General features: G+C 41.1%; 1 protein-coding gene across 1 annotated transcript in view; it reads left to right on the top strand.

Annotated features, from left to right (window-relative positions):
• The window catches only part of TTBK1 (tau tubulin kinase 1), a gene marked incomplete at both ends in the record, with an annotated part of 82,463 nt that overhangs the window by 21,673 nt on the left and 46,335 nt on the right, over nt 1–14,455 (top strand). The window contains one exon of the mRNA XM_084284164.1: nt 1,017–1,121. Within this exon, the coding sequence (XP_084140290.1) occupies nt 1,017–1,121 (105 nt within the window). The remainder of the gene's footprint in view (nt 1–1,016; nt 1,122–14,455) is intronic.

The raw sequence follows: 14,455 nt of genomic DNA, 5'->3' as shown, positions 1-14,455 counted from the left end.
TGAACATGGACATATTTCAATTAGGGCATTTAGGCTTCCTTGCACTCTCCCTCTGTCTGACACACAGGCTATTTTCTATAAACATAAAATGGCAGTGTTATATCAGTGTTATTCCTTTAAGTGCATAGCAAACCAGTTTTTATTGGCAGAGACCAATCCATGCTGGATTAGTAGCTGTCAGTCATACTTCTCCCAGTGAGGATCATGAGGAAACAATCTGACTCTGAGCAATCATCTGAAGTCCAACCAATTACTACTATATAAAAGGAATTTAGAAAGGATGTCTTGTACTATGACCTATCACTTGAATAAATGCCATTTCATTAACTAAATAATCCTTTAAATCTCTTCTGAGCAACTGCCAATTGGAGCACAGTTTCCAGTGTTGGAAAACACAGTTGCAGTGTTGGTCATCTAGATGCCTAGGTGAGGCACAATAATTCCAAGTCTCACTGCAGGAGCCATAGTCTCTTTCTCATAACTCTTAACTGCTTGACCTGAACACCTCTTGCTACACTATTGCCATGACAGTCTTTCTTGTTCAATTCACTGTTTTTAAAATCAGCTGGTTTTGGTTGACCAGATTCATCTGAAAAGTTAGCTAACTTGTCACTAGTGAGGCTGGCCACAAATCCTTTTAGCAGCCATCCAGTATGGTAAAGGCCACAACTTCAAAATGGGAGTTAAATGAGAGCTGCTCAACTTCCTTGTTGTCAATTTATTTACTAAGAACCAAAAGCATTGTTTTTTTAGATGCCCAAATGTTCAGATAAATTTAAATTTCAGATAAATTTTAACTGCGAAGTGAACTTGCTGGTATGGCAGTGATTCTGCAGGTCATGGTGTTTAAGATGCACCATGAGGTGTTTCTGAAAATTCCTCTCATGTTTTCACCAGCAGTGTGTGAGGCTATATGACAACGTTTTGTCAATAAATGGTGGCTCTTAGCCAAGTTGCTGTTATCACACTTATTTTTTTATTCTTTTTTTTTTTTTTTTTTTTTACTTTTTGTCTAGTCCAATTTTGCCATGGGCCGTTTACCTTCAACGTACAGGAAATGCTACATGTTAGACTTCGGTCTGGCCCGTCAGTATACCAACACCACTGGTGAAGTCAGGCCAGTAAGTAAATTTTAAGTAATTTCTTTGTTGCCAGTTCTGCTATTGCTTAGGCAAGGAAGAGGTTTTGTTATTCTGTTGTTTTTGTGGTTGTTATGCTTGGACATTATATTGGACTGCGTTTTCTGTAAGGCAAGAAGCAGCACTTGACTTTGAGCTGGTGATCAAAGGGATGCTTGCTATTGTCTCACAAGATGTGTGGCTTTTATTTATTGTTATTGTTTTTTCCTTCAGGTTAATTGTATTTTCCATGGACTTAGAATACGTACTGGGTGCATGCTGGCCAAGCAAAGAGAATGAACCCAATGCTGGCCACGTAACTTTTGTAGTATCTGAGGGCTCGTGTACTTCAGGTCTCTGAGAGCATGATCTGGGGAACAAGGTTGGTGGCTTCGTAAAGCCTCTTAAAACCAACAAGAGTTTAGAGGCTAGCACAACCTCTGAGGCTGAGCTTCCTGTGAACCGTAATGCTGTTAGCACCCTCGTCTGGTTCTGGTTTTGTGTCTATTGCCCACCAACTGGATTTCTTAGGGGCAGTGTTTGTGTGCCTGCTTGAAGAGGAGGTAAGAACAGGGAGCACAACTTGTACTACCTGGCCTGTGTTTTATCTTCAGTCCTTTTACCAGCACCATATTATCTGGTGTCACTTCGTAAGGGTGCCGTAAGCTTCAGACACTCCAGGTATTCCAACAAGTTGCAGTCAGAGCATTCCTAGACTTATTCTGGAATACAGCACAAGCTTGGAGGGATCAGACAATCTCTCTGTTTATCATCCTAGGCTTATACCTTTTGGTCCCCACAACTTCTCCATCTGTGAGATATTAGTTGTTCTGAAAACTGTTGACAATGTGAGAGCTAAATTCAAAGACTCATTAATGCAGGATACATTTAGGGAGTGGGAAGAAAGAAAAGATCAGTGAGCAAGTTCTGTGTCTTGAGCAGATGAACATAGGTGGGGATTTTTCTTTTATTTTTTTCATATTTTTATAAGTTTGTTCAAGGTGTGGGAGGGTCATATATGGTAAAGTCCCATAGACCTGCTCTCCTATGCCATACTTCAGGTGATGTGTGCTTGTTTTTAAGCAAAAATAAAACAATAAAAATAAACATTTACTTCAGTTCCTTTTATCATTATACCTTAGTCACCAGGCTGTTTGATTCCTTTGTGTCCCTGCTGCCCAGCACCACTATTGAGTTCTAACTGGACTCAGATTTGCCTAGAGAAGCACGGTGAGATTGCTACCCAGATAATGCACAGGGGATTGGGAAGGAGATGGGGTGAATGGGAGTATGAAAGGAAATGGAATTTGATTTTCTCTTCCCTGCCCCCACACTGCACTCTCCCTAGTTGTGCTTCTGTGTGCTCCTTAATCTGATTTAGACTCAAAGTGCTCTCTAGAGTAACTGGTCTGTAGTAGGTGGGGAGGGTTAGGCTGCAGATGCCCAAAGTGATGTTAACCATCAGCCCTGAGCAATGATATCGAGGAGGTGAAGCACTTACCCTTGCAGCAGCTTCACGCTGGCAGAAAAAGTAGAAAACTCTGCTCTAGAACACATTGTTGCAGAGCCACTCTGAAGCTGTGCCTGGAAGAAATCCCAAATGCTGAATAAAGAGACGAGAGATTTTCATATATTTTAAAACTTTTCTTTTGTTTCTCTCTCTTTTTTTTTTTTTTTAATTAAGAGCTCAATCTTTCATTTCACCAGGGAGATTATTTCAAGCCAATAACGTAGATTCTTCTTTCATCATTCTCTTTCAGTTCTTTTATATGTGAGGAGTAAAATTCCCAGATACGTAATACAATCATCCCGTATGCATCTTTTCATCATTTGGTTCTGAGGCACAATATAAAATATATGTAGGAGAAGGAGGTCACTCTCTTTTTCTGGATGCATTTTTTTTGAATTTAACTTTCAGTCATATTAATTTTTTAATAGACATTTTCTGCTCAGGTAGGTTCTGTGCACTTTCCTAGAGTTTCATGTATTACCTTACATTATGGAAAATACCATAAAAATACTTGCCATTTTTACATCCACCGAAATTCATAACCTCAGTCTTGCTTGTTAGCTATTCTGAAACACTGTGAATTACTTGCCAGTAATACAGATGGTGGACTTGGATGTTAGGATGTTGTGATGTGTTTTTTGTTTGTTTGTTTGTTTTAAAAATCTTTGACATTCTTATTTTTGGCCAGTTTTCTGTATTGAAAACACCCTTGATTTTAAAAAAGGGAAAGCCCAGCAATTCCACTGAACAAAATCCACTAGAGCGTTTATTGACACAATTTTTTTTCATTTATTATTTTATGTCAATTCACTGATGTCAAACAGTATGGATATTTTTTTGTTTTTTTGATATCAAGAGACAAGGAGCCCCTTAGCTTGCAGATAGCATAGGCCGTTGCTGAAAATGTTTCCTTTTGATTTTTTGAGAGATTAGTTGAAACCCTGACCCTCTGATATACCTTACATGGGATGCTAATGCTAGCACAAATGCCACTTTTTGGAGGAAAGCTATTGCACATATTTGCTTTCGTGGTAACAGTCTCACACCCCGATCACTTGTCTCTTGCCAGTTCTTGCAGGATATACTGTACAGTAGTCTGCAGGAACTCACATGGCAGGATAGAGACAAAAGATGGTTGGAACCAGAAAGTATGTGAGGAAGCATCAGCAACATTTTTTTCCTGCGTCAGCAAGTAGAAAAAATTAGTTGTTTTCAGGAGTCGCATTACTCAATATTTCTCTGAGAGTTGTAGAAATCATTGTTTGATGTTTACTCCTTTGGACAGGTAGAGCAGATGTGTATCAGCCGTGTAGCCATTTGATGTCCAATGTGTGCTGAGAGCTTCTTACAGCTGGTCTGGAGTCTGTTACTTTGGCTGCCATCAGCATTTCCAGCATCTGTATGAGAGTCAACAGCCTGGTTAGCAGGAGGGACGCTGGCTATTATGATAATCATGGCAGACTGCCAGTGCAAAAAGCTATTTTTTTCCAGAGGTTTTTGTTTCAAATGCTTGTAAGTGAGGACAGAAAAATGAAGGGAAAGAGAGGCAGCTTGACAAATTTTCCAGAGAAGATGCTGATTTCTTTACCATTTCTCCAAGCCCCCAGTACCCATGCTCTCCTGTTTGAAAGGTGACAAATACTGAAAACAGATCACAGCTCTTAACCAGTAAGGCATGTCTGACCTGAGATTTCCAATTTCTCAAGGGAGCGCTGACAGTGATAGCGCACGAAGTATTCCTGGTCCATTACCCTTAGTATGCAGCACCAAAAAAATATTTCTTACATATTTACTGAAAAATAACTTGGTCACAGGCAGCAGGATTTCTGGGACTGTGAAACTCCTGAGGTCCCTTTCCTAGGAAATGAATCTTAATTTTGTTCAAAGCTGTGAAGTTTCAATGGGAGAGATCACAAGATGCCTGCTTGTTTGTGGTACTTTGCCATCAGGTGAAAATGTAGGAATTCATGTAGCCGAGGAATTTGTGAACCTTAGACTTCCAAATTTGGTTGAATGAACTAATACTGGAGAAAAGAAACAGTGCTCCTGTTCATTCTTATCTTTTTTTTTTTTTTTTTTTTTTTTTTTTGTGACTCTGCGCTTTAATTTCTTTATTTTCTGGTTCTGTTCAGTGCTCACCAGAAAACTGCTGGATTGCTTCACCCAGATGTATTGCCTCTCCAGGCAGAGAGCAGGGTTAGCCAAGCCCCCTACATGCACCAGTGTTTGCAAGCGTAAGGCTCCCTTCAGTTGTCTAAATGAGGCTTCATCTACTTTCTCTTCTTGATCAGTCAGTAGCAATCACCATTATGTTACTTGTGCTAGTTATTGCTCATCAGTTATCTATCAGCAGTGACCATCTCATCACCTGCTCCATCTCATCACTCTGCTTTATGCAGACCGATCAGTAGTCGGTGTCTGTATACTCTAGGTCACCCTGATAGTATTTCTGGTGCTCCCATGAGTGAGCAGCATGGGTTAATAGTCAGAAGGACACACAAACCGTGGCACTCTGTCCTTATCATGCCAAATCCAGGCTCTCAACATGCCACAAAGTACCTGAGACATCAAGTCAGATGGGGCACACTTTTCCTGCAGGAAGGGGTCTTCAGTGACCACCACACATATTTGCTTCCTGGTGTGAACATTTTCATCAGGCTCAGATGGCTGTGAGGTCTCCTTGACAGGCCTTGTCACTCCTCACCTGCTCCCAGGTAACTCTCTTCTGCAATAGCAGACCTACGTGTGGTGCAGGAGCCTCCTGCTGCTGCCAGCACCCATCTTCTTGGGAGTCCCCACGCGTTTTTCCTTTGAACGTAGCTGCATGCTGTCACTTTTTCCTTGCATTGCAAGGGTTTGGGATCCTCACTTTCAGAGGCTCTGTGAAGACTCTTGGTCTCTTGTTCACCCTTCTGGATGCTGTGCAGTCTGCTCACCTCCTTCCCCACCTCACCAGAACTCCTGCATTTGACAACTCTGGACCTGCATTTAAGCATTTGTCTTACACATGAGGCCACTGCAGAGGCACTAGGTGGATGGACCAGGTTATCCTCATCTATATGCACGAGTGCTTCAGAGAACACTGTTTATGATCTTACTTTCCACTAGAAAAACGGCACAGGCTTTTCCTAGTTGCATCCCAACTAGCCATATCCCTAATGATTTCATCATTTAGGAGAATTTCAAGCATTCATTCTGTTGTGTGGGCTGTGAAACTACATGGTACTTCTTACAAATTAGCACTGTACGTGCCAAAATGAGAGAGAATGCAAGGGGGACTGTATCTGCCCAACTACATGTACCCTATCTGTAGATATCCAGAAGCAACTTCTTTAGAGCTGGAGGCAGGATAGCAGATGAGATGTATAGAGCCAGTGAAGCAATTGTTATGGTCCATATGGAACAGAGTAAAGAATGCTACAAAACTTTAGTGCCTTTTTACAAAACCAGATGAGACAACAGAGTTAATAATGCATATGATACCACCCATCCAGTTTTAAAGAGGGTATTGCAGATCTAAACAGTATTCAGAAGAGAGTAATGACAAGCTCACTTGGAGAGGAATCAGAAAGATTGTAATTAGAACCTGGAAGAAGAAGAATAAAATAAATGTTATAACAGTCTGTAAAATACTATAAAGCCTTGAGAAGGGAGTAAGAGAGCCTCTGTTCTCTCTGGTTACATAGGAGCAAGATAGTCAGTGAAATAGGTGATAAACCTAAATAAATCCCAGTAAAGGGATGCATTTGTTCTTGAGGCATCACTTGCTGCCACACATAGTATGCACTGGATGAGTATGCGTGCAGGGCAGGAACTGGTCTAAATAGCAGCGATGACACGGTGTGTGCTGTGATAAAGAAAAGGACTGCACTGGAAAAAATGCCAAAGGTTGTTATAAAATACAGGGAGGAGGTTATAAAATGGCAGATGAAATTCAGAGTAGGTAAGTGTGAAAGGTGATGCTCGTGGTGTGTTTAGGAGGGAAACAGTTCCAATTCCCATATTGGTTAGTGGTCTCTGAGCTGACAAGTAGAGCTGATAAGTGAAACCTTGATGTTGTGGAATATCTATGTCTTCGTGAAGCTATGATACTTTAAATAGCAAAACTCATCAGGAAAGGAATACAGGACAAAACGAAGGTCACTGTGGTGACACTTGATGAGATGGGGGTGGCTTTTCAGAGTTTTCATATTGAACCTGAGAAAACTTCAGACCCTGGGACTAATCTGAGGTAGTCTGAGTATCTGCTGGCCTTGTTCTTGCAAAGAGCATATCTTTGTATAGGTCACAGGACGATGGTAGTAGCAGTTGCAGGTATTGGGCCATCTCTGCCACCTGTGAATTTGCTCTAGAGCGCTTTACTTCTTAGCCCCTTTACTCTGAGGCATTTATAGGGGCTTCACTTTGTGAGCGACTGTGAGAAAGCTAGCTCAGCAGCAGGAAAATGAGTAAATATAAAATCTGTTTAGAAACATTTAAAAAATAGAGATACGTGAAAGAACTGATGTTGCCTTCCATCCTGATGGTGTTCCTCCAGAACCTTTGCACCCCATTTTTACCTGTATGGAAAAGAAAATTTGGAAATGTGGAGACTCTGAGGGGAGGTGGCTTGGGAGCAGTGTCATCTAGGGTCAGTCAGAACTTTGTCCAGGCTACTGAGACGTAGGAAGTACTTTTTTCTTCCTTTAATACTTAAAGCAACACCATTGCTTCATCCAAGGCCGCTATCCTTTCTTTTTCAATCTTATGCAGCCCCCTCCAGTACCCTTTTCCCCACAGGATCTTCCCAGGATTTGTGCTATTACATAACTTTGGTGGCAGGGGAGTGTAGTTTTTGATAAGATTATGCTGATATGAAATCTGCTTTCTTACCAGCATGAGGGTTCCCATCCAGGTGGGGTGGTACAGTTTGAAGCTGGCATTTGTTTAACCTGTTCATTTCTCAGTTTTTCAGTCATGGAAGGCTTGGAGATCTGTTTAAGAAGACATGGGTTATGGAGGGTAACTATTACTTCAGCTCCAGTTAATAACTGCTTCCAGATGCAGAGGATTCTTTTCTGAGAAACAGATCTAGTTTTTCCTTTGTGATTTTTTTTTTTTTTTGCCCCCCTCCCATGAAAATGTTCATTTTGGGGTGAATCCCAAGACCGTCCATAACAAATTTGACATTACAGAATACATGGACCTTTTCTATGAAACTAACCATTTCTTCTTCTAAATACAGCCTTCTGCCATGACTGAGGCAGAGATGAGAAGAGTCTTCTTATTCCCTGTAATGTCCCAGTTGCACAACCGACCTTTGCAATGAAGCAATGAACTGTAAGCACTCATTGCTGAGACATATTTTAGACAACAGAGCTAAAAAGCTAGAGAATGGGTTGAAAGGTTGTCTTTTAAAATTTTTAGAAGTATCTTCTGCAGCAAGCGTACAAGAAAAATCGTCATCTCACCTTCATTTTTACAGCAGAGTGTGTTCAATACAGAGAACCAGGGCTGAGTAGAAAATCTGAACTTGGAGGGGAACAGAGACATGACAGATAATATGATGAGCAGCCTGTGCTTGTATGCTGGAGGTGTGTGGAGTCGTGAAGGTCTTCAGTGCTAATGTAGGTCATTTTTTTGACAATAACTCCTTCATCATTACTGGTCTTTGTTCAAGTCTGCTGGGCTTGTCGCTAACGTGCCATACAGACAGCGTTATGCTTTTCCCCTCTCTGTGACACCCTGCCTTCAGCAACACATTCTCCGTGGTTCCACGGATATTAATTGAAAGTGATGGAGGTTTTAGCAACTTGGTCTTATTTATTAGAGAACAGAGGAGAGGAGAGGCTTTGCTATGTTTTTCCAGGAGCCTCTCTCTGCTTGCAGGATCTGACACTGAGCTGCTATGCTCAGCAAGCATTTTTTTTTTTAGCTTAGTCAGCTGCAGCCCATTGATTAGATCTCGGTCTCCTCGTGGCTCAGACTGCACTGCAGTAGTTTGCAGTGCCTTGCTGAAAATACCATGCATGTGCGAGGGCGGCTCTGTGATTCGGTGGGTAGAGAGGAGAGGTTGTGGGCAGGGCAATGCGTAGCCTGTGTAGACGAGCATGATGAAGGCTGCAGAAATGTGTCAGCTAATTGATGTATTTATTTTCCAAGTGTCTGTGCACAGTGTTAAAAATAGCCTTCACTGCAGTGAGCAAGGTATTAGAAGAGGAGAGTATGGTACATTTTGCTATAGAGTAGTTTTTCTCCCTGCTGGAAAGTGAGCTATAAAATAACACAAAGGATGTTAACTCCTGCATCCTACGACCCCAAATATTCAAACATAGAAGTCCAGTAGTTTTTATACGTACTTTTTACTTGAAATGTATGTAAGAGTATAATGTTACTGATAGGATTAACAGCTTTTCAGTAGAATAAACAGATCTGTGAAGCTGTAGTACTCAAAGTGCTATATTAGCTTAGGAAAGGACGTAATTTTGTCTTTATATTGTGAAAAAGGTAATTGCAGAAAAGGCTGACGGCACAGCATAGTCACATTAATTCACATAGAGATGGGAAGAAGGAAAAAAGCTGACCTATGTCTTAAAAACATTGCACAATTAATGTAATATGAAAGTGCCATTTCTGTGGGAGTGAGTTAGTTACAGAATGTTATAGAACATTAAAACTACAGGACGATATAGAAAATTATATACAGGTCCTCATTGTTACTCTTGTTGTTGGAGTACCAAATTTTGGATTTAAGAAGGGAGTTTGTGTTCTGTTTTAAAACATTGCAACTATGGAAAGCCTATGCAGTTTAAATGTACTGATTCAAAATCTGTTGGTGAGCAGGGACTTTTGTATCTTGTCCATTAGAACTTGCTGGTTTTTTGCTTTCTGTGCCTGGAAGCCCTGGTGCAGTGACGGTGACCTCAGATCACCTCTGTCAGGTTGTTGATGGTTTTATTTTTTGTAGCAGCTTTCTAGTCAGAGCTCTTGTACTACAGGGGTGAGGGGAAAGGGAGCAGTCAAGGCTCAAATCCTATACACGCCTGGAGGGCACTGAGATCCTATTTTCCATTTCTGAGTACTGCCATGTTGTAGGGGGTTTCAAAACACCTGAATGTGTCATTCCTTCCTTTCTGACTGGTGCTGTTCCACTTGAAGCTCTGATTATTCTTCCCATTGAACTACAGAAAGAGGAAAAGAAAGCTATTGCTCTGCCCAGTGGTGAGGGAACAGGGGCTTCGCTCCCCAGGCAAGTGAATGTTGAGTTGGATTGCAGGTCAAGTCTCCCCTATGCCAGGTAAGTGCGTTTGCTGCCAGGTTACAGAGTGCCTGTCACACACTTTCTTTCTCAGTAATAAATATTAAATTATTCCATGTGAAATGGATCCCTTCTGACATGGATGTTCTCAGACTTGCATCTCAAAGCGTCCTGTAGCTTACAGGTGTGGGTGCACTCTGGAAGGAGGGAGGTGTGATTTTCATGTCTGTCTGGGAATGGGGGAGGTTAGACTTAGCTCTCCTGTATCCGAGTGATTGCCACAGCAGTCTTTTGTCTTCTGCCTCCTTTGAGAAGGACCGTCTCCTCCACCTGACTCCAGGAAAGCATTAAGAGCTGTAAATCCTAAGTGAGATGTGTCTAATTCTTGACAGCTCTCCAGAACATTTCCATTTCGCTCTCTTCCCTGCTCTGTGTAATAAATAGTGTGTGGAAACCTTATCTTTCTTACTTAGCACTTCCCATGCTTTCCATGGGGATATTCTGTGCTACTTAATCCAAGCTCTAGTGCAGAAATCATGTGTTTAGCCTGTTAGTCAGAAAGACAAAATGACCACTTCTCTGTTTTCAGTGTTTAAATCCATTGGAAATTTTGAGTTCTCCTAAAATGAAGAAGAAAAGATAGCCTTTTAACTCATCTCCTTCACGTAAATGAAGAAGAAAAGATAGCCTTTTAACTCATCTCCTTCACGTCTTTTGCTTTGGAAAGAATACTCCAGGACTACTAAGTGACTTTCTCAAAACTAAATTTGTTGCAGAACCTGCAGAATTCATAGAACTTGCACATTTTTTGATAAGAGGAATGGTGACATTCAAATAAGAAGCTCTGTTGGGTTGATTGCTTTTGATGAGTTGATTTCTATTGGCAAATGTATGTCTCAGCCAAGGTTTTTCTTCAGTTTCCTGAACTGTGTTTTAAGGTCCGTTATAATATTAGCTCTTGCCTCTGATCAGGGTGATCGTTGCATTTCCATGCTGTGTAATTCACGCCTTAAGATAATGTCTGTACACATGGCTTAAAAGCAACACTGATATTCGGTCTGCTCCCTTGCAAACCACCATTCTGCATCCCACCACAGGTGACGGAGGTCTAGCATTCTGGACAGGGCACTGCAGCAAGCATCAGGGAAGGGGAAGTTGCCTGCATTTGGCAGCTTTAACACCTGTGAAGTTGGCCAGCCAGTGACTGTGAGAAGATGACTGGTGAGGAGGCAAGGTGGTGGTTGCAGAAATAAACAGAAATCTTGTGTGGGAACCCATAAGTAATCAAACAGGGAAGGGAACATCTCTCTTAGCTTTTAGATACTAAAGCACTGATGTTAGAACTTGCCCTGGGTGAAAAGTGCAGGAGATGGAAGAGAGCAAATCCCCTTGCTGGTTACTAATATCAGTCTGTTTGACTGGGGAGCAGAGGAGGTAATTCTAGGGAGGCAAATCACAGTAGAACCTGTATGCATCTGTGCTCTCAAATTTGTTTTTTATACTTTCTATTAGGAGTGTGTGGTATATGATCGGGGGAAGTTAGTCTCTAGAGGGACCCCTCTCACCATTTACAGAGCACTCACAAACCACACAGGCTCGCTCAAAGTTTTGTGTCTAAATTAAACCACATACAGCGCCAGGCAGCGGCGCTGGGAAGGATGCTGGGGGGTGACAACAGCTCAACAAGATGCCCAGGTTTCTGAAGGGATGCAATATTGAATTGTTTTTTAATTTATTTCTGTTTAATTTTTCTCCTCATTTTGTTGTTTTTTATCATGTTTTCCTTTGGGTTTCTCTCTGTTTTACAGTTCTTTTGGGCTCTTCTTTTGAGGCTGTGTTTGATGCGTTGGCTTCCCATCCGCTGCTCGTAACCATCTCTGCTATGAGTTGTGAGTGAGCCATCATCATGCTTCTGGGTTTTCATTTTGTTTTGCACTTTTGTTATATATGGAAGTCCAAATTACACCTGATTTTCTTTTCCCTCATGATATGTTTGTTTTTCAGCAGGATCCTGACAGCTACCTAAATGTGCTGTAGAGGCCTAGAGTATTTGGGATTCTGCCTGAGGGGCTGGCAGACATTTGGGCAGTGCCAGAGACTGTGGTTTTGTCACTTTTTGTGGTTTCAGAGGCGAGGGGAGGGGAGTTCTGTCATCTGACGTTTTTGACTCTGGATTTCTCTATTTATTCATTTTCTAACTCCCTACTGGGACAAAATGTGCTGCTGCTGTTAATGATTCTACAGAGTACTGCTGTTTAATGACTCAAAATGCATGTAAGAGATGCAGAATTTGTCTCTACAGAAGAAATGTAGATGTATTTCCTTGTAAGCCTAACTGCTGGGAGCAGGAAATTCCTAGCAGTCACAAAGATACGTGCTTTTTGATTAATTACAGCTTCCTTTCACTTTTCCTTCTTACTCCAACTTTTCCAACAAGTTATTTCAGTCCAAGATGCATCTCAAAGTGCTTGCTGTGATCTGTGACATTTCCTCCCTCCCCTTAGCACCTCCTCTTCAGTCTGTGCTAACTCTCCCTTCATTTTCTTACTGCTGGAAATTCCTTTCCTGTTTCCATGACAGCTGGGTTAATGATCCCAGATGACAACAGGCCTGCCAGGGGCAAAGGTGGTGGATCTCATGAGATGTTTGCACAGATTTCTAGAAGGCTGGGGAGTAACCAGTGGTTGTGTTCTTTGAGAGTACCACAGGCATAAGAAATGGCGGAAGGAAAGTTTTGGCACTCAAATGTAAGCTTTTAGAAATGGAGATGAAGAACAGGACCTTCAAAGTAGCAATCTAGAGACCAGTGAGGCAAGAGGAAAAGTTTTGATGTCTAGGTAAGAAGATGGTATAAGGAGCAGGGATCCGGAATCATGATGAAACAGGAATGCTCCTGAAGAAAGGGGAGCATATATAGGAAAGACAGACTTCATCTGAATCATAAGGAAGACACTGTTGGCCCTTAAAATACAGATGATCATCCGTGTTTGAACTGGAGAATGAGAAGAAGCTGATGGGTGCAAGACAGCACGCAATTGCAGACGATACATCCACTCTGTACATAATTTTGTTACCAAATTTTGTCTTTGTGATGTAGTGAGCGTTGCCAATATATGAAAGGAATATAATTTTTGCTCTACAGTACTAGTCTAACACATTCTCCCAAGCTAAAACTCATTTTAAACCTTGCTTCTGACACAATGCAATATATTTCATATCTGTCATCTCCCTGACAGCTCTGTGTAATAAATTACTTTTGCTTGTGTGCTAGACACAATCTGAATTCAGGAAGAGACAAGCTTTATCCTGAGTAACATTTTTCATAGTAACACTGATGTGGAAAAAAATAAAAAAAATAAAAATAATGTATGGTTTAAAAAATTGTACTTCAGCTTTCTAGATTTTTACCTTACAATTTTGGGGGTTCAAATCAATTGCTCTATGCATGATTCCGTAATATGAAGTTCCTAACTGTTAGAATTTCAGTTCTGTGTCAGGTGTGGACAGATCTGGATGGCTGTGATGCTTTATCCAGGGTATCCTCCACTGCTGGATAATGCAGTGGTGGGATGAAATTTTTTACATGGGAAGAAATGAAGTTTGTAAAGAAATCATCTGACAAATTAATGTTGATGAATTCAGAAGAGAAGTCAGTAACAGTTGAGTATACAGCATGAGCTACAGCAAGTGCTGAGGCAGGAACTGTTTGGATGAAAAATAAGGTCTCTCCTGCTCTCTACAGTAATGGAAACATTTGATTGCATTGGTTAGTGACAGTCAAAAGACATGACTAATTGCCTTGTGACTGGCAGGGCAGCCAAATACAGCCAAAAGGAGGGAAAACCTTTAGGAGGAAAAAAGCTATTAACACAGTTAGTGTCTACTGTGTTGTTCAAAGTTCTAAATATCCAGTCAAAATAATTGCATGGTCTTGCTCAGTTTGAGCAGTGTCCCTTCACTGAGGCAGTATATCAGAGAGGACTGGAGAGACAGCCCATTGGATTCAGCTGTGGGGAATGGCTTGATGAACTGGTTCATACTGGCTCTTGTAGAGATGTACATGTACAGTTAAATGGTGGGTGGACGTTTGTTTTGTTAATGAAAGAGGAGGGGAATACATCCACAAACTGCCCAGGAGTTGGTTTCAGAATAGATCTAATTAAAGACTGTATAGATACTGTGCCACAAATAGTAAGTATTGATCTAAGAAGTATTTTCAGAGACATTGCCAACCAAACTAAAATGTAGTACCTGGTTCTATATATACAAATTTATATTTGATATCTGAGGACACTGAAGTAGGAAAAAAGCATAAAAGATAAACCCCTGGACTGCAGAGACTGAAGAATATTTGTTCTGAAAGCCCTACAGATTATACACTAGAATTGTTCATAATTTGCTGCTGTTTTATTTCTCACACTCACGTGAGTTTCCACACTCATGAAGGCAAAGAGGAATGTCCTTTTGCTTTTTAACACGTAGAGGACATTTACAGTGATGGGTGATTCCAGCAGACGTGTTCCAGTGGCCAGTATTCTGCTATTCAGAAACTTACATCAGCAAATTTGGTGGACTGAAAAATATTTTGCA

Source organism: Netta rufina, assembly GCF_964035555.1.
Source record: "Netta rufina genome assembly, chromosome: 3".
Lineage (NCBI taxonomy): Eukaryota > Metazoa > Chordata > Aves > Anseriformes > Anatidae > Netta > Netta rufina.
The sequence above is the reverse complement of the archived record's forward strand: the minus strand, read 5'-3'. Positions and strand labels throughout refer to the sequence as shown.